The sequence below is a fragment of the Bos grunniens genome, chromosome 25 (assembly GCF_055505025.1).
Source record: "Bos grunniens cultivar Pamir isolate PY7600 chromosome 25, Bosgru_T2T1.0, whole genome shotgun sequence".
Classification (NCBI taxonomy): domain Eukaryota; kingdom Metazoa; phylum Chordata; class Mammalia; order Artiodactyla; family Bovidae; genus Bos; species Bos grunniens.
In genome coordinates, this window is record NC_141189.1 from 39,149,180 (window position 1) to 39,169,046 (window position 19,867).

Here is a 19,867-nt window from a genome sequence, read left to right on the forward strand (position 1 = left end):
TGGTCAACACTGAAATCAGATTGATTATGTTCTTTGCAGCCAAAGATGGAGAAGCTCTATACAGTCAGCAAAAACAAGACCGGGAGCTGACTGTGGATCAGATCATGAACGCCTTATTGCCAAATTCAGACTTAAATTGAAGAAAGTAGGGAAAACCACTAGACCATTCAGGTATGACCTAAATCAAATCCCTTATGATTATACAGTGGAAGTGAGAAATAGATTTAAGGGACTAGATCTGATAGATAGAGTGCCTGATGAACTATGGAATGAGGTTCATGACATTGTACAGGAGACAGGGATCAAGACCATCCCCATGGAAAAGAAATGCAAAAAAGCAAAATGGCTGTCTGGGGAGGCCTTACAAATAGCTGTGAAAAGAAGAGAAGCGAAAAGCAAAGGAGAAAAGGAAAGATATAAGCATCTGAATGCAAAGTTCCAAAGAATAGCAACAAGAGATAAGAAAGCCTTCCTCAGCGATCAATTTGCAAAGAAATAGAGGAAAACAACAGAATGGGAAAGACTAGAGATCTTTTCAAGAAAATTAGAGATACCAAGGGAACATTTCATGCAAAGAAGGGCTTAATAAAGGACAGAAATGGTATGGACCTCACAGAAGCAGAAGATATTAAGAAGAGGTGGCAAGAATACACAGAAGAACTGTACAAAAAAGATCTTCACGACCAAGATAATCACGATGGTGTGATCACTCACCTACAGCCAGACATCCTGGAATGTGAAGTCAAGTGGGCCTTAGAAAGTATCACTACAAACAAAGCTAGTGGAGGTGATGGAATTCCAGTTGAGCTATTTCAAATCTGAAAGATGATGCTGTGAAAGTGCTGCACTCAATATGCCAGCACATTTGGAAAACTCAGCAGTGGCCACAGGACTGGAAAAGGTCAGTTTTCATTCCAATCCCAAAGAGAGGCAATGCCAAAGAATGCTCAAACTACCGCACAATTGCACTCATCTCACATGCTAGTAAAGTAATGCTCAAAATTCTCGAAGCCAGGCTTCAGCAATACGTGAACTGTGAACTTCCTGATGTTCAAGCTGGTTTTAGAAAAAGCAGAGGAACCAGAGATCAAATTGCCAACATCCGCTGGATCACAGAAAAAGCAGAGAGTTCCAGAAAAAGATGTATTTCTGCTTTATTGACTATGCCAAAGCCTTTGACTGTGTGGATCACAATAAACTGTGGAAAATTCTGAAGGAGATGGGAATACCAGACCACCTGACCTGCCTCTTGAGAAATTTGTATGCAGGTCAGGAAGCAATAGTTAGAACTGGACATGGAACAACAGACTGGTTCCAAATAGGAAAAGGAATACATCAAGGCTGTATATTGTCACCCTCCTTATGGCAGAAAGTGAAGAGGAACCAAAAAGCCTCTTGATGAAAGTCAAAGTGGAGAGTGAAAAAGCTGGCTTAAAGCTCAACATTCAGAAAACGAAGATCATGGCATCTGGTGCCATCACTTCATGGGAAATAGATGGGGAAACAGTGGCAGACTTTATTTTTTGGGGCCCCAGAATCACGGCAGATGGTGACTGCAGCCATGAAATTAAAAGACGCTTACTCCTTGGAAGGAAAGTTATGACCAACCTAGATAGCATATCAAAAGCAGAGACTACTTTGCCAACAAAAATCCGTCTAGTCAAGGCTATGGTTTTTCCAGTGGTCATGCATGGATGTGAGAGTTGGACTCTGAAGAAGGCTGAGCACCAAAGAATTGATTCTTTTGAACTGTGGTGTTGGAGAAGACTCTTGAGAGTCCCTTGGACTGCAAGGAGATCCAACCAGTCCATTCTGAAGGAGATCAGCCCTGGGATTTCTTTGGAGGGAATGATGCTGAAACTGAAACTCCAGTACTTTGGCCACCTCATGCAAAGAGCTGACTCATTGGAAAAGACTCTGATGCTGGGAGGGATTGGGGGCAGGAGGAGAAGGGGACGACAGAGGATGAGATGGCTGGATGGCACCACTGACTCGATGGATTTGAGTCTGAGTGAACTCTGGGAGTTGGTGATGAACAGGGAGGCCTGGCGTGCTGCGATTCATGGGGTCACAAAGAGTCGGACACGACTGAGCGACTGAACTGAACTGAACTGATGGTAATTTAGGCATCCGTCTTGGCTGAACAACATGTGCGCCACCAGCAAGGACCCTGAGTCAGAACAATTGGCCAAAGACAACCCAGAAACTAATCCCATCACCATAAAACCCGAGACTGCGAGCCACGTGGCAGAGCAGTTCTCCTGGCTTCCCTTACCCCCCTGCTCTCCGCCCAGGCGCCCCTTCCCAGTAAAGTCTCTTGCTTTGTCAGCAGGAGTGTCTCCTCAGACAATTCATTTCCGAGTGTTACACAAGAGCCCACTTTTGGGCCCTGGAAGGGGTCCCCCTTTTCCTGCAACAAGCCCAGCACACCAAGTACCTTCCACGTCAGACACCACAATGCCAAGTACTGTTCGAGGAAACAGGGTCTCCCCCATCTAAGGGGGGACCTGGGGCTCCAATGAAGGGGGTTTGTCTGAGGGCACCCGGCAGTCAGTGAGAGCCAGGGTCCCACCCTAGACTCCCACCATCTCCCACCCAGTGTCCATGACAGAAAACCTGCGGAAGCGGGCCCGAGTTGCTCACCCGGTGTCAGTACTGGAAGAGGAGGTCGCTAGGGCTCAGCAGCATCAGTGGGGCTCCCCTGGAGCTTGTGGGGCCACGCACTCCACCAGCTGGCCCAGCTTCATTTTTCTCCCATGGTGGACACCGATTTGCATCCCAGCCTGCACTCAGAACAGGCGCACCGTGGCACAGGCTCGGTAGAGCTGTGCGGTGAGGGCAAGCCCTGGGCAGGGCTGAGCAGGAGAGGGCCAGAGGGCAGGCGAGGGTTGGCAGGACCCACCAGAAATTCACTTGCATTGGGTCCACAGTGGGCTTCCGTCGGGAGATGTCGGGGGTGGGCACCCAACAGGGAGGCTTCGAGGCCTGGCGCACTGCAGTCCATGGGGCCGCACAGAGCAGACGTGACAGCGACTGAACAGCAACAGAGAGGCTCTCCCCCACCGAGGCCCTCTGCCAGGGTCAGGGCCTGGCTGGGGCTGCTTACCGGGTTCGAAGGGAGAGCTCATCAAGGGGAGGGGCCAATTCAGAGAGGACGCTGCCTCCAGGCTGCACACATGTTAACAAAGGAGGCAGGTTCATCCGGGGTCAGTGTGCAGGGGCATCAGTGCAGCCCACGCAGGAACCCATGTTACACTGAGCATCCTCCCACACTGCGATCACACCTGACCAGGCACAGCTGAGGGTGGCAGCCTTGCCTGGAGCAGGGACAGGCTGCCGGACTCAGAGGGCCCAGGGGAACCACTCGGAACCGTGTGCAGAGGAGCCAGGGCCCACCTGACAGGTGGTTCTGGTGGTGGGTATGCCATGGCCCAGCCTTCCCCTACTGGGAGGTTTGCTAGTCAGGGGAGCCGAGGCCAGGCAGGGGGTTCCGGTTGGGTGCCAGCATCCTGGCAGCCAAATCTGCCCCTCTTAACTTGCTCCCCACAGGACGGCTGGAGAAACCTGCTCCCTTGCCAAGAAGCCTCTGATCGCTCCTAGACTGAAACTGCACCCCACACCCCCAACTCTGATGCTTTGGCCACTCAAAGCAGACACGCCAGGCCCACTTTCCAGGCCTGTGTCCCTGATGGGCCATCCGCCGGGGGGCAGCCTTCAGGGCTCAGCTGGAATGTCTCCTCGGTGAAGCCCTCCCCAATCACGGTTAGACCCGCTCCGTCTCATGACCTGCCAACTCGCTTCCTAACGGTCCCCAGACCTGGGAAAGACTTGGATGACTTGTGTGGCGTCTCGCTGACAGAAGGCAGGCTCCTGGGGGGCCTTGCCCGTTTCGCCCTCTGCTGGCACAGCAGGCACTTGGTTCACGGTAGCGGAATGAACTGGCGATGGGTACGGTGATGTCATTGGCACACCTGGGGGCCTGGGGCTTCACCAGCCTCTCAGGAGGCAGGGCCGAGGTCCGAGGGTCCCTCCCCTCTTTGTTCCAGGCCCACAGTCAGCACGGTGACGGCTGGAAGAGGAACAGCAGCTGTCTTCACAGCCTCCTGGAAGCTGGAAGTTGCTGGCATCTTAGACACAAGGGAACCGGGGCTGCAGCCATGAGCAGGCTCCCACACCACCCGGCCTCCCAGGAGGGAACCCGAGCCTGGCAGAGCTGGGTACGGAGGGAGTGGACAGGATACTGCTGCGTGGTTTTATTACTATAAATATACAGTAAAAACGAACAAAAACTAGCCAATCAGAGTACGTCAAATGATAGCACATGTGAGTCCAAGACAGGCCAGTCTGCACCCTGTCCTGCAGAATCACTGACACCAACACAGATGGTGAGATGTTGGGGTGCTGACCACGAGAGGAGTGAGCAGCAGGACACGGCCTCCCCGCCTGTGTGTGCAGGTGTGCGTGTGTGTGCATCGCCACGTGTGCACCCAGAAGCACATGGTGGCTGAGAGGGGAGGGCACGCAGGGAGCCAAGGGGCTGGGGCAGGCTGCCCTGGCCGTGGCCTCTGCTCACAGGCTTGACCGGAGAGAAATGGCGTCCACCCTGAGTGCCCCGGGGCGGGGCTGCCAGCTGCCCCGGGACCGTGCTCCCTGGGGCAGCTCCGCAGGGAGCCGGGCCCTCTCTCGCTGGCCAAGGGCTAGCTCTTGGGTGCTGAGACCCACCCGCCAGGCTCAAGACCCTGCACGGGCTGCTGGTCCGGGGCACCAAGGCCAAGCGCCCCCTCGGCCTTTCTGCTGCCCAGAAAATGTATCTTTAAAAGATGAGGTCACCTCAGATGGGACCCACAACCCCCAGGCAGGTGCCACCACAGGAACCCCAAAATGAAGGAATCAAGGAGGGATGATAAGTCACGTCTACATGGCAAAGAGGGCAGAGGGGCCCAGAGGCCTATCACACCCCCCGGGGACAGCAGTGCCACCGGCAAGTGGAACCCCGCCTGGAGGGTCTGGTAAGGTGGGTGAGGCTGCCTCTGAGAAGGTGCCAGGCTCAGAGAAGGGCCCAGACAGAACCACTGCCAGTGGCTGGGCCTGCGGGAGGAATGGCTGCCCAGCCGGCCGAGCTGAGGGAGGTGCCCCCCAAGGCCAGTGGGGAGGGGGAGGCCACACGCACAGTGGGGGACAGGCACTGCTTCCTTCATTGGCTGAGACTCAGACCCCGCTTCCTGCCCTCCCAGAGTCCTGCATCGTTTCCTGTCGAGGCTGCACTTGGTCCACCACTGAATTCTCCGCTTTGTTGCATTCACTGGTGCCAACGGGCCCCACAGGCTTGGGGGCTGTGGAGGCCCATCCAGGCTTCTCGTGGGCAACCAGCCTCCCGGGGCGTGTGGGGGGCTCCCCAGAGCTCGGCGCCCCGGGCAGAAAGCTGCCGTCCTTCATCGTGTACCATCAGCAAACACGTTGACCGTAGAAAAGGGGAGTGGGCGGAGGCAACGGCCAGCTGTCCTCTCGGATGGAGGGTCACACGGCCCCTTGGAGCCGGAGACCACACCGCTGTGCAGACTGGAGGGTCCAGGGTCGCGCTGGGATCTTGGCGGAGGTGGGGGCTCCGTGCTGCCAGCTGGGCCAGGCTCTCAGAGCGGGGTCAGCTCAGCAGCCCTGGGGTCGGGGCTGGGGCCGCCAAGTGGGAGCCGGGGGTGCCCAGCGATGTGGAGGCTGCGGGGAGTCTCCATGGAGGTGGACCATCCTGCGGGGCCAGAGAGCGAGGGTCAGCGGGCGGCCCGCGGGCTCTGGGCTCCCACAGCCGCCTAGCATGTCCGCAGCGGGGCACATGGCGGACCCGGCGACCCCGGCCAGCCGAGGGGTGCCCGCCACTGTCCCCTGCCCACGCCTGCACTGAGCTTTCTGCTTCTGCCGGGCCACTGTCCCGTCACCACTGGGTTCAGCTGGAACTCGGCACCCCCGGCAGAGGGGCACACGCAGCGGGGCCCGGGACACCCCGGGAGGCACCCCCAGGGTGCTATGAACTACCCCTGTGTTCAGGCCACCCCGGGGCACCGGTGCCCTGGGGCGCCACACCATGTAGGCCCCAGGCAGCTTCAGGGGCAAACCCAGGTGCCCCTGGGGCCAGCAACAACCCTGGGGGGCCCAGCGAGGGGCCTGTCTTCTTAGGAGCTGAGGCTGCACTCGGGAAGCCAGCTCTGCCGTGCAGCCCAGAAGACAAGCACGGTCCTCCACAGCCGGGTCTGAGCCGTTTCCCACTTCCGGAAGTTTTACCCAAGTGGCAACACTATCTTCCAAGGGCGAGGCTGGGGCCAACGTCATAAAAGTGGCAGGTGCCATTTCAGTTGAAGCTAAGCGTTGTCACAAAAAGCGACCAAGGAAGACAGGAGAGGTCTGTGGGAGGAACGTTGCTGGTGGCAGACCCCGCGGTCGGGCAGCACGGCTGACCGGGACGGGGGCCAAGTCCTCCAAGGCCGACAGCCGGGGGCGGGACCCCACCACATTCATCTAGAAACCCTGGGCCCTCGAAGGCGCCAGGTTCCTTCTCTCCAGACTTCCCAGCAGGCTGAGGGTGCCTGGAGGAGGGGCAGGGGTCCCCCAGTGCGTCCCCCTCTTTGGGGGTGCTCTCGGAATGGCTTTCAGTAAGATGTCCATTTGGGCTGTCCGGGGACCACTCAGAGACTGACCCCACAGCATGCTGGTGTTCCAGGAGGTTCCAGAGGTGGGGCACAGGCTAGCTGTCAGCCAACAGTGGGGTCCTGGCTGGCGCTGAGTCACTGATTCTGGGACCCTTGAGGCTACAAGAGCCTGACTGGGCCGCCCGGTCCAGAGGGAAAGTCCTTCGGTTCCAAAGGCTGGTTGGACCCCTCCCGAAGGACCACCTCTCTGGAGCACCCCTGCTGTGGCCTTCGGAAGCCTCTGGATTCAGAATCCAGGGCCCCTGAGAAGACTTCCCCATATGGGGAAGCAGCCCCCCGCCCCGTGTGCGAAGGCGTCACGTACCGGCTTACTCCTCTAAACCAGCGGAGCAGGAGCCGGGCCCCAGGGCTGCCAGAGGAGGAGAGAGACGGAAGCTCGGTTAGCAGGGCACTCAGAGGGGCCGCACGCTCCAGGCAGAGGCGCCGGCGGCTGACTGAGGTGCACGTGCGGGGGCAGGGTGTGATAGGAACAAACGCCACACACACACACACAGGCTGACGCACGAGAGGTGCCCAGCGCCTTTCCCGAGAGCGTGCCCGGGCCTGGCGCTAAGGCAGAGGACGCCAGGCCGGGGAAGGACGCGGGCAGGCGGCAGGGACGAGGGGCTGGGTGTGGTGGGGCCCAGCAAGGGCCTCCAGCCCGCGGGGCTTCTGGGGCACCGGGCATCAAGGGTCTCTCCGTTTTACGGATTTGCCCGCCCCCCCTTTATCCCATCTGGCAGGTTACACTAAGATCCACTAAATCACGCTCCCTCCACCCAGAGGACACCGTGCAATTGCTGAAAAGAAGGCACCCCTAACGTGTGGGGGCTCGCATTCTTAAAGCCACACAGTGCGCGGGAGATGCTCAGGGTCTCTGCTGAAGGAGGAAGCCTGGGGGACAGAGGCCGTGGCGTGGGGGTGGGCGGTCACAGAGGCGATGGGTCCCTGAGGGCCCCGGCCCGCCCCCAGGAGCAGGCAACCAAGCTGAGGGGAAGCGGGTGCAAGACAGCCCAGCGTGGCCCCCGCTCCACTCTGGCATTGAGAACCAAGCCCACCCCGCTGTCCAAACAAGTACCAGGGCCAGCCAGTGGCCTCTGCCACTCTCCCCACCCCGCAGCTGGCCAAGATCCATAGGAGGACTGAGACACGCTGGGGGTCCCGACCGCCAGAGGTCCCGGGCCCACTGATGGGCCGGGCCAGCCCTGCAGATGCCTGGACGCTCTGTGGGCCGCTCAAGGGGTGAGAAGTGGGGGCGGTGGCCCTGCACTGGCTAAGTGTGCTCGGGGTGCCCCCCAGTGGCACCCAGGGGCCAGGGCAAGAGGCCGTCGGCAGGATCAGGATTCGCTCAAGGCTCCAGGAAGTGGAGCCTTTCCTGACTCCTCCATCCCACTCTACCCAACCAGGTTTTCATCCTCAGGAAACACCAGGTCCTCTGGAGTCCCGAGTTGCTCTAACAGAGCTTTGCCTGTGGGTTCCTCTGGGGGGGCCTGTGTGTGCCGGTGAGCCACCTGCTGCCCTGCTTCCTCACACCAGCACCCCGACCTCCAAGCCCCCTCTGTTTGCACAGGCTCTGCTGCTCAGCCAGAAGCCCACGGACAAGAGACCCTTCCACACTGAAGCCCGTCTCAGCCCCCCAGTGCCCGGCCATAGCTCAAGGTGGTGTGGCTCCCGGGGCAGGTGGGGGCAGAGAGGAAGGCCTTCCCCGCCACCAGGAAGGAACCAGGCTCTGAGGCCAACAAGGCTGCTCGTCTCGACTCCAGAACCTCAGGTGTGCCGCCCTTACCTGGCAGGTAGACGTCGGCAGGTGCGCCAGGCTGGCTGCGACCACAGGGCTCGGGGCTGCCATCCTGCAGGACATTCTCGATGGATGGCACGCGGCTCCCTGCAGGGGATGGAGGCAGGTGGGGGGCCTGCGGGCAGGAGGTGGTCCAGCCATCCCCCCAAGCCCAGACCCTACCCCAACTCCCCCGTTCTCCTGGGACCGAGGCAGACGGTCTATCATATTTTCTTCCTTTTTCCTTTTCTCCTGCCCCCCACACCCCTCCCAGCATGGGGCTCTGTTTTGTTTTTATTAGAAAGACATCCCATGCCCATATTGAAAAGAACGTCTGCTATCTTCCAGAACGGGCAGGTGGGCACACAGCTCCAGGCCCACAGCAGGGCGTTCACGTGGGGAGTGGATCCTCCTCTTCACATGTCAGACCTCAGCTGGGACCTGCCCTGCACTTCTGGGGCCCTCAGAGTGGCCTGCATCCCGAAACAGGGACCTGGAGGCCCCTGGTCCTGGCGCAGTGTGCAGGCAGGAAGGAGCTGCCGCCACCGGAGGGTGAAGCCGAGGCCTGAGGGGCAGAGGGGCCTGCCTGCACGGTGAGCAGGGAGCGACAGCACTGGACTCCCGGGGGGACACCCCTTCCTGGCACCACTCCCAGGGGCCTGCAGGCCGTGGTCACCCCGTGACTCTCGAGGCCAGGGGCCACGCAGCTGGGAGGGCTCATGACACCAGAGACGGCAGGGTGCTCTGGGGATCTTGACCACACCTGGGCCTCCCCCGACACCAAGCCTGGTGAGCCTCTGTCTCCCTGTCTGATGCGGGGAGGAGCCACCGGGATGGCAGAGGGATGGCGCCTCCACGTCGCATCACCTCCCTTGAGGCCCCACCGTGCCTTGGTGGGTCACCGCCCTACCCAGAGCCAGTGCCTGGCAGCGGTAGCCGGGACTGGACCCCAGGGGCCACCGAGTGCTAACGAAACCCTCTGCTCAGGAAGGGTGCCAGGACCCCCGCATGGGGGACACACAGGGGAGGGGCTGGCTGAGCTGTGCACACCCTCTGGCTGTTGGCCACACCAGGCCCGAGTCCCAGAGGCTCCGGTGCGACCCCGCCACGGTGGGACAGGCAGAGCCCCAGGCCAAGAGCATGGGGCACCAACCACAGCAGAACCGTCCAGGGGGGAAGAGAACAAACGGCTGTTGCCACTAAAGGACAGGCAAGGAGGGAAACCGGGCGGCCGAGGGCTGTCCTCCGGGAGACGTGCAGGAACTGCGGTGTGTGGTTGGCCAGCACAGCTCAGAGAACCCTCAGAGGAGCAGGGGCGGAGCACAGCAGGGCTCAGGCCCGGGAGCACTCACCTTGCTTCAGCGACGAAGTCTCATCCACTGTCTCCGTCATGAAGCTCTAGGACACAAGAGACGTGCTTGGACCCTGGTGCTGACATCTGGGCCCTGGACACGGGGGCCCCCACGGCCTTCACCCACGAGCAGTGGGGGCTGGGAGGCCAAAAGGCAGGAGGCGGGGACAGATGGACAGGGAGGGGCCTCACCTCGGGGGAGCTGCTCAGCGCCAGCCCCGCCCCACCCGGCGCGGGCAGAGCCTCTGAGTCATCCTCCTCGTGGATGGGGGACGACGGGGACCGGAGGGTGCTGGGGACAGAGCAGGCAGAGGACAGGTGGGTGAGCTCAACCAAGCCAGCCCCAGGGGCCCCAAAACCCGGGGAAGGGCCAGCACAGGTGCACCAGGCCAAGGAGTGTGTGCAGGAGGCCCCCAGGGCCCTTACAGAAGGGAAGGGAGCCACAGTGGCAAAGCCTGGGGGGAGCGCAGGCGGCAAGAGGACAAGCCCGGGGCCTCCCCATCTTTGGAGCCACTCTAACACGCAGAAGGCGGCGAGGCCGTGGGAGTTCTATAGAACCTGTGCCTCTTTTCTACTGTTCTAGAAAACCCGTGAGCATCTGAGAAAAACTGAGCCCAGCAGCACCTCCAAGGGCGGCCTGGAGGACCCATGACTGACCCGTGGCCAGATCCCGGGCATGTGGCCCCCGGCTCATGGGGGGCAGGCGGGGTGGGGGAGGTGCAGCTGGCAGGGCCGCACGCCACCACAGGGGGCTGCCGGCGCCGGGCTCACCTGTCGGGGGACTTGTTCCGGGGCTTGCCCTTCTGCAGGCTGCTTTCCACCATCCGATCGATCCCGGCAAGTGGACAGCTGGCCTGCGACAGGCCATCTGAGACGCCCGAGTATGTGATCTCCTCATAGAGGGGAGCCGTGGGGACGGCTGGGGGGACGGCCGGGGGCACCGCCCGAAGGCCGTTGAGTGCCTCAAGCAAGGAGATGGGCTCGTAGCCGGGCGGGATGCTGTCAGCGCTCTGCGGAGGGAGGGGCGTGAGGGGCCAGCCGGCCAGGCGCCCGCCCACTGCCCATGGCGCCCCCGAGACGGTCTGCTCCCCAGAGCCTGCTCTCTGACCGTCCCCTGTCCACTCCACCTTCCAGGGTCTCATCCCCCACCCTCGGGGGGCACCCCTGCCCAGGGAGGCCTCGGCCATCAGCCGCGGCCCTGGACATCCAAGTGTCCGTGTGGCACCCAGGATGGAGGCAGAGAAGGCGTCCAGAAGGCCGCCCACCCCGGCCTCAGCCAGCCCCTGCCTGGCTTTCTGCTCCTGCCCGGTGGGCGCAGAGAGTGGGGGGCGCGGTTAGTAAGAGGAAGGGCCGGAGCAGGAGGGCAGCAAAGCCATGGGAGAAGCCGCTGGGAGCACGCGGTCCAGGCCAAGAGGACCCGCCCGACACAGGGGTCGGGCCTGGAGACCCTCTGGGGCTGCGCAAGCACTGCTGGGCCGACACGGGCTCCCGGGGTCTAATGGGCCCAGGACTGGTAGCCCACGCTGGGAGGATCCAACCAACGGGCTAAGTTCAGGGCTAAAGGCGAAGGGAGCGGGAGGCCAGGCACCAAGGGAGTTAGCTGGGTCGCCAGGGCCGTGGGTGGGACGGCCACCTGCCATCAGCTTGTGAGCGAGGTGAAGGGCAGCGTGCTCTCCTCGGAAGCCCTGCCTGCCCCGCTGGCCTGCAGGAGGTGACAGGGTGACCCTGGGGGCCGGGCGGGCAGAGGAGCCAGCTGGGGCTTCCTGTCCTCAGCGGGTACCTCTGGGCCACCTGGGACCATGGCGCCTGTATCTGCTCCCAGGCCGCCTGCAGGTTCATGTTATTACTCTGATCTCCCTCACCCCTCGGAACAGGGGGAAGAAAAGGAAATCTCTGTGTCTAAGCTGACCCTTGGGGACCCTGACTCTCTGCCTTTTACCAAGGGGGGTCCAGGCAGAGGCCCGGCCCGGCAGCTACTCACTAGCTGGCCCCTGCCTGCCCCCACCCCGAGATGCAGGGAAAACGAGAGAAATACGAGTGTCGGCCCGCAGGGCAGGGGTGCAGGGTGAGCAAGCGTGAGGGACGTTTGCAACAAGAGCGGCAGCCTTAATTCCACCTCCGACGTCATTCCACTGCCAGCAAGAAAAAAAAGGGAAACAGGACACTCGGGAGGAAGCAGAGCTGGCGAGAGGGGTGCCGGGGCTTCGTGCCGACAGACCTTGTGTTCTGCTTGTTCCACAAAACTCCCTTCCTGGGCGGGCACGCCGGGACTGGGGAGAGTGGGTCTGACAGGTTAAAGGAACTGGACACACTGGCCTGGGTGAAAGTGCATGCCCGTCACTGCAGTCATCGGGGCACGGGGCAGAGACGAAGCCACGGGGCCAGACACACTTACTGTTTCCCCTTTAGGTTTCTTGCTGGCCAGTGAGGCGGGGTGCGACTTTGATTTTTTAAAGGGACACTGTCAAGATAAAAATCATAGGTTTTACCGCTGCCACCCCCCGTGCGGCGCCGAGCGGGCTGGACGGGGTCTCCCTGGCCTTCTGGCCTCCGGGCAGGCCGGGAGCCAGCGCTTTGCAAACTCTACCAGCCTCTGAGCCGCGGGGAGCTGGCTGAGCACAGGTTCTACCTCGGGGCCTGGGTAGGCTGGGCCTCTGCATCCTATTGGCACTGGAGGAGCCGGTCCCTGTCCCTTGCGGCCACTCCTGGTCTGGGCTACCCCCCACCCCTAGCTGAGCAGTAGGTCCTGGCTGGGTCGGGCATGACAGTGGCCAAGCACGCCCCACGAAGGGGCCCAGCTGGGCACAGAGAAGGGACCTGGAGGCCCCAACACAGCCTGGTCGACTCATTGCCAAGCCTGACTCCTAAAGATGGAGTTAAAGCCCCTGATCGCTCCCATTCGGTGCTGATCTTAAGATTCACCGCAGAAAATGGCTCACGTGGGCTCTGGTGCTTCGTGGAAACCGCTCCTGCAGGGAACGTGGTGGAGAAGGAGGGCCACTTACTTGGGATCATAACCTCCAGAGAGGGCGGTGCTGGCCCTCGGGAGCGTGCGACGTTAACCATCCGTGCCCCGGGCTGCCCTGCACTGTGGGAGGCGCCTCAGCCCTCTGGATGAGAGGGACAAACACGGGAGGGTCCCACCTGACCCTCGGACACCAGGGCAGAAACCGGGAGCGGCGGCAGTAAGAACCCACTGCCCGAGCCCACCCTCCGTGGAGCAGCCAGACTCCTGCCTCGGGGTGGGAACCCCAGCACAGTTCTCTCCACCAGAAACATGGGCAGTGCTGGAGAAAGTGCTCACTGCTCTGAAATAAAGTCCACCGGTAAATGACCGAGAGCCTGGTTTCAGAGCTAGAAGCCCTGGTGCCCACAGGCCTCGCAGGATAAACAGTGTGGCTGGCCAGGGAGAAGTGGGGAGATGGGTACCCCCCACAAGGGGCATCCTTGCCCCTCGTCCAGGGGCACACAGCACCTTCAGATACTGAAAGAGAAGCTAGAAAGCTGAGTCTCCAGGAGGATTCTCAGACTTAAACACTGGCCCAGTTCTCAAACACTGGGGCAGAACTCATCACACCTGCTGGCTCAGGGCAGGCACCGTCTGTGGGGATGCCAGGCCGGGCAGTGTTGGCTCATCTCCCTTTTAGAGCATTGGCAGGGCCTCTGAGAATCACAGGATCCAAACAACTGAATCGAGAGCCAAGAAAACAAGCTCACAGGCCGACAACGCTCGAAGCCAGCGGGGACCCGAGAGCCGGGCCTGCCCCACGTCCATCCTGCATCTTCTGCCCCTTTGCCCACCTCGGCGACCCCCGAACCCCTGCCCCGTCTCTCCACATTCCTTCTGCTTCTCCTCCTGCCCTCTCTCAGGACCACCCTGTCAACCTTCATCCCCATCCGCCTATGTCTGTGTTTGTGTCTGTCTCCCTCCCCTTCTCTCGAGGTCCCTGAAGCCTGATCTAACTCCCCTCGTCCGCTGCAGCAAGGTCTGACCCACGGTTCCTCGGGAGCAGGTCCAGCGGACGGCTGCAGGTGCCCTCCTGTGTGCCTGGGCAGGGGCTGGGAGGGCAGGGAGCAGGCGAGGACACGCCACTGCCGCCCTTCGGAGGAGAATTCTCTTCCTAAGAGCACACAATGCCCCTGGCTGTCTGGTGTGATGGAACAGAGGTGACCGACACCATGACTCAGGCTCAGCCAAAGATCACCTGCATCTCAGAACCTTGCTATTGGAAGAAGCAATGTCCTCGGGGCAGCCAGTGCTCACGGGGCCAGGGCCGGGGCCAACCCCCCGACTCGGCCTCACAGCTGCCCCCTGGGACCAGGCAGGTGAGCCAGGGGCCCCGAAAGCTCGCAGGGCACAGCCCTAAGGGCAGAGCCTGGGCAGTCCCCTGCTGACCCACCAGGCCCACTGTCCTCGCTGTCAGAATGTGAGGGCGGGGCCTTACAGTGGGCGGGGCTTCTCCCAGGCCCCACCCCTGCCCACTCCAGCTCTGACACAGAAAGGAAGAAGCACTCACAGAATGCTCGTCGTGGTCCATGCTCTGGGCCAAAACGGGGCTGAAGGAGATGGGGGACAGGGCCCCCGGCTTCTTGCGCACCGCCCGGATCTGCAGAAGAGCCCGGAACGCTGCGGGGAAGGGATGGGTTCAGGTTAGGTGGGGGCGGCACCCTGAGACCCTCCTGAGTTTCGCTGACCCTGACGACCACCCACCCCGCAGTGATCCCAGAAGAGGCCCCGGTTAAGGTTAAAGGAGAAAAAAAAAAGAAGGGAAAGAATATAAGTTGATTCCTCCCCGTAGAAAGCCAGAGGCTCCAGGGAAACATGCCACCTTCTTGGAATCGAATATAAGAATGAATTCCTAAGGACCATGATTCTCAGACACGAGGAGTTTCAGTCAGTCCAATACAGCCGATGAAACAGATGACCACCATTCTATTTTAGTTTTCAGGTGGATGAAGAATTTGTTTTGTGAAAAGTACGGTAGTCATGAAATAACACTTGTTATTGAAAACGAAACAAATGATTTAATCACAACAAAAGCCTTCAAAATGCCCTGCCTTGGTCTCCTTTGACTGTATATACAAGCTGAACGCCTTTAAGCTGGAATGCAATTCACTAAAAACAGAAGTAAATCCAATCGGGAAACAAAGGAAAATGACATGTTATTGATACTTACTGAATGTAAGTTAGGTTTTTGAATATGCTATTCATAGGGCAAAGAGCACTTAGTTACAAAGACCAATTTGCATTAAAAAAAAAAACAAAACCTGGACTTTTTGGGGTTTTTACTAGGCTTCAGGGGACCAGCTTGTAGGATCTCAGTCCCCACCAGGGATTAAACCTGGGTCACAGCAGTGAAAGCCTGGAGCTCTAACCACTAGGCTACCAGGGAACTCCCTGAGCTTTGCTATTTGTAACTCACACTTTCTTTTTCTCTGCCAGGGCTTTCCAAGGCCATGAATATTGATTAACTGCTCTGGAGCATGATTTTAACGTAGCTGTAAACTATCCATCAAGAGAGCTTTCCAGTGAACAGTCACTGACCAAAGAACTAAACACAGCAACAAAAACATGCTTTTACAACCCGAATTTCAAATCTATCGATGCATTGCTTCTGAAAGCAACAATGCACCTGACAGCCCCCTATGACTGGAAAAAAAAAAAAAAAGCCATCCTTTATTTATTCAGAATGTCCTGCAGTGGCCACATGAGGGCGCCCTCGCTGCCCACACCCAGCACCCACCAGGACCGGGCCAGGACCCCAGAGACACCAGCAGGACACACCCGCTGAGGACGTTCCTTCTCTGCTGGAGGATGGATGTTTTACTCAGAATTCAGCCTGATATTACAACTTCCTCCAGATGCTCCAGGAAACCAAACTAAACTCCGTGATAGTTTACACTCAGCACACTTTCCACTTTATTGTCGTGTCTTATCATTTGAAAAGACCCTGACGCTGGGAAAGATTGACGGCAGAAGAAAGGACGACAGAGGATGAGATGGTTGGATGCCATCACCAACTCGATGGACATGAGTTTGAATAAGCTCCAGGAGTTGGTGATGGAGGCCTGGCGTGCTGCGGTCCATGGGGTCGCAAAGAGTCTGACACGACTGAGCGGCTGAACTGAACCGAACTGCTCCGAGTCTGTCCCACATACTCCTTGAGAAGCTGAGTCGCTGATCGTGTCTGGGCAGCTCCCTGCACACACCGGCCGCCAGTCCCTCCTAGACCGGGTCCGACCTCCCTGGAGGTGCCGGCCATGACCGCAGGGGCCCTGCCTGTGCCCCCCTCCACCACCCGCCCCACTCACGCAGCCGGCAGATGGGGCAGTTGCTGGCCTGGTAGCGCAGCGTGTCTGCACAGGAGTTGCAGAGGCAGAGGTGGCGGCAGGGCAGGATCAGCGTGTCCCGCAGGTCAGACAGGCACACCACGCACTCGTTGCTGTTGTCGCTGTTCTCCTCGTCCGAGGGCTGCGGGGACACGAGGCACCCAGGGTCAGTGGCTCCTGAGGCCAGAGGTCAGGGGCTGTGGGGGCCAAGGGAAGCCCCTGGGGGAAGAGGAAGGTCACCGAGGAGCAGGGTGCCCCCCCATCCACCCCCCAAATCGAGAGGACTCAGGTCTCCTGTTTCCCACAATTAAGGGGGTCTGTGCCCCCACACCCGGGCTCTGTGGGCCACCAGGCTCCCCTCACGGATGTCGCACCGCAAGCTGAGCCACTGCTGTAGGGGGGAAAGGCCAGGGCCACCTGGGCAAGGTCTGGGGGCAGGAGCAGGCCCGGCGTCCCAGGCTGCCCTGACAGCCAGAGCCCAGTGATGGGAAGGAGGCAGCACATTTGCTGGAAAAAGGACAAAACGTCCCACAGACTCTGATGACTCAAGAATGAAGGAAAAGTGATGGAGCCTGGGGTCCTGGGGCCTCCAGGGGAAGGCACGTCAGGGCCCTGGCCAGGATGGGGGAGCCAGGCAGGTCACCACCTCCTAGCAGCCAGCGGAGCGCGGAGGGCACGTGGCCTGGCCCACCTAAGGGGTCGCGAGCACGCACCTTGGTCTCCTGGTTGTTCTTGTTCTCGATGCCATAGATCTCCTGCAGCAAGTAGCTAACCCGGTCCACCTGCAGGGCAGAGCGGCCTCTGGGCACTTGCCCCCACAAGGGCTCCTCTGCAACCCCCGGCCCGACACCCCCTCCCAGAGGCCGGGCTCGGGTCCTGGGGGCAGGCCTGGGCGTCTACTCTGTCCAGCCCCGCCCCCCTCCCCCCTCCCAGCAGGGAGCAGATACTGCTGGAGACGGGCAGGGCGAGGTGCCCACGGGAAGCATGGACACTGGGCTCGCCAGGCCCTGCCCAGCCCAGAGGGCATGGAGCCAAGCTCTACTGGGGCTGGTGACCACACCTTCTGCTCACCTTATCAGGCCCAACCCCACAGGAAAACGACTCCAGACCCTCCTGTCACCCTCCCGGCTCCAAGACGGACCAGAGTCAGGCCTCGAGCTGACTACGTTTCAAAGTGCCCTGAGTTGCTGCATTTCCCACCATACGGACAACCAAGACCCTCCTGAGAGCCATGGTGTGCCAGTCAGCTCTCCTGAAACCCGTGCCTGGACCACCACTGGGGTCTCCTGCCCTCCAGCCACCTCCAGGCGTTGGCCCTCCCAGGGTTCTCGCGAGCCCTCTCTTAAAAAACTGACCACCGCCAGCCCGGGCCGTGGCTGACATGCCTGAGCAGCGGCACACGAGGACAACCTGATCACCACAGCTCTGGAGAAAGACCCCACCGGGGCCAAGGTTAAACCAGCCTCTAGGCTCGGCTCAGGGCCCCGGCCTCTAAATCCTCACAGAGCGTACTACAGCAGGAGACCACCAGGGTAATTCTTCCTGGGGCTGGAACATGGAGTTACTGACTCCAAAGAAAGGCCGTACTGGTCTACAGCTCCCATGGGTTCCAAGAGATTCCATCCTTGCCTTAAATATGGATCAAGTCAATTCAAGCCTTTATTCAACATGGAGGTCATTTCAGCAAGTTGGAAGGATGAAGGAGGAAAACTGCAGTGTTTCTTTCCTAACTTCTTCCTTCCCTCCCTCCCTCCCTCCCTTCTTTCATTCTGTCCATTCACATGTTCAGCTAACATTTACGCAACGCTAAGTTTAAGCTGGACAAGACTCAGGACTACAGTGGTCAACGCAGGTATGTGCTGGGTACGCAGTACACGCAGACACACGCTGTGACTCTGACCCTGACCTTCTGGAGCCCAGGGCCCACTGCAGCCGTGTCACCAGCTAATTCCGCAGCAGCCATGGTGGCCTCGCAGAACAACCCATAGAGATCACAGGGTCACGTGTGTGCACAAGTCTCAAATCAAAACAGCTCCCAGTGTTCCCTCTGACGGACTTACGATTTGCTTCTGCTTTAAAGGCTTCACGGAGAAGCTGCCATCCATGTGCTGTGGGGGAGAAAGACCCAGACGTCAACCCGGCCGTGCTCAGGCCCACCCTCGGTCAACCCACGTCGCCGGGTGAAAAAAGGACCCCACTGAAGACTCAAGAGTCAGGCCAGGGATCCTCAAATCAACCCTCTGACCTGGCTTCGAAACTACCCAGACAATCTTCTAAATATACTGCCACCTGGGTTCCACCCTGATCTACAAAACCCAGCTCTCCCTGGGTAGTTAGTTCTCCAGGAGGCTCAAGTTCACCACCATCAGCCTCGTCCCGACGACGGTGCCTCCCTAGGGCGAGAAGCAGCACTTGGACAGCAAGAACTAAGACGGGTGGCTCCAGCCCTCAGAAAACCTGGTCTAATCGTGAAGACAGCCCGAGGGCATCACATGCCCGCATCAGCAGGGAAGCCCAATGATCAGAGCCATGAGGACAGGCGGGCCAGGCGGGGTCTGGGAGCCACACCGCTCCGAGCCACGGTTCATCAATCACAGAACCTGGTCTGAGCTCCTGCTCCCCAAACACCCCTTCTGAGTCCACCGAGACCAGCACCCGGACTTTTCTGTAAGCCTGGCAGGTTCTGAGCCAAGTTTCTAGTATACTGCACCCCAAAAATAAGGCCGTTTCTCGCAGGGCTCTAAACGCAAAGCACAGAACGAAACGTCTGCCAGCGACGGCCCATCGCCGGCCAGAGCACACAGATGGGGAAACAGTCACCGTCCCTTCCGACCAGGCCAGCCTGGGGAGTGTAGCCGGGGGGCCCAGAGAGGGAGAGGGCTGCCCCTGCTCCTCACTAGAGGGGCCTCAGGCTGGCTGACCGACCCTCCGGGGGCAACGGGAAAGGCCCGGATCACAGGGAGGAGCCGGGCTCACACAGGAGGCTCTCAGGGCTGGACACACAGCTGAGGGAGCCAGGGTCCCACAGGACGTGCAGGTCTGAGCCCGGTGTCCTCGTCGGGTCCTGCTCCTCAGCCACCTGGGCCACAGGCTGATGCTGAAATCTGCCCGGTGCTGGCCGATGTCCACAGGTGGTGGGGGTCGGCCGTGGCCTCTGCAAACAGGGGCCACGCCCCACGACTTCCAGCACGGCTCTCAGTGAGCAGGCACCCTGTCCCCACACCGCCAAGCCCTCACTCGCTGTGTGCATGGATACACAGAACTGCCTGGCCCCCAAGAACAACAGAGCCAGCGAGAGGACCATCCTGAGACCCTGAGACTCCCTTGTGCAGAGCTGGCGGTGAAGGTGACTGTAATACGTACCCCCACCACACACTGAACACATGAACAGCCAGGGCCTGGACTCGGGTCTGGGTGGGAAGAAAGGGGCAAACACCTAAGCTCAAACACGTGTAACGCCAGTAAGTGAATCCTTCCGTGTAAATGGTATCTTTCTATGTGGGGCACCCCCAACTCAGGGCCCCCAGGAGGGCATGAGCCTCACATCCAGGGCCGTGCCAGGCAGACAACAGACCCTCGGCCACCCCACCAGCATTCACTGGACGCCTACTGTGTGCAGGACACGACAGTAAAGAGAGGTCAGCGGGGCAGTAAGGAGCAGGATGGGACTTACCTTTTCGAAGGCGGCCAAGAGCACGTGGGCATGGCCGGTCACTTCCACAACTGCCCGGG

At 60.0% G+C, this 19,867-nt stretch overlaps 1 protein-coding gene across 17 annotated transcripts in view; it reads right to left on the reverse strand.

Annotated features, from left to right (window-relative positions):
• Positions 1-4,238: 4,238 nt before the first annotated feature.
• MGRN1 (mahogunin ring finger 1) overlaps positions 4,239-19,867 on the reverse strand; it is a 41,640-nt gene continuing 26,011 nt past the window's right edge. For 2 of the 17 annotated variants that reach the window (XM_086375961.1, XM_086375968.1), the window contains 13 exons: positions 19,809-19,858; positions 18,196-18,243; positions 16,849-16,917; positions 16,118-16,277; positions 14,323-14,432; positions 12,745-12,774; positions 12,201-12,266; positions 10,577-10,815; positions 9,998-10,097; positions 9,807-9,852; positions 8,464-8,562; positions 7,003-7,047; positions 4,239-5,743 (listed from right to left, as the gene is read on the reverse strand). In XM_086375961.1, coding sequence (XP_086232087.1) covers positions 7,007-7,047; positions 8,464-8,562; positions 9,807-9,852; positions 9,998-10,097; positions 10,577-10,815; positions 12,201-12,266; positions 12,745-12,774; positions 14,323-14,432; positions 16,118-16,277; positions 16,849-16,917; positions 18,196-18,243; positions 19,809-19,858 — 1,058 coding nt within the window. In that variant the 3' untranslated portion in view covers positions 4,239-5,743; positions 7,003-7,006. Of the gene's footprint in view, positions 5,744-7,002; positions 7,048-8,463; positions 8,563-9,806; positions 9,853-9,997; positions 10,098-10,576; positions 10,816-12,023; positions 12,267-12,744; positions 12,775-14,322; positions 14,433-16,117; positions 16,278-16,848; positions 16,918-18,195; positions 18,244-19,808; positions 19,859-19,867 lie in introns of all 17 variants that reach the window. The other 15 variants (XM_086375963.1, XM_086375969.1, XM_086375957.1 and 12 more) reach the window with 11 other exon arrangements.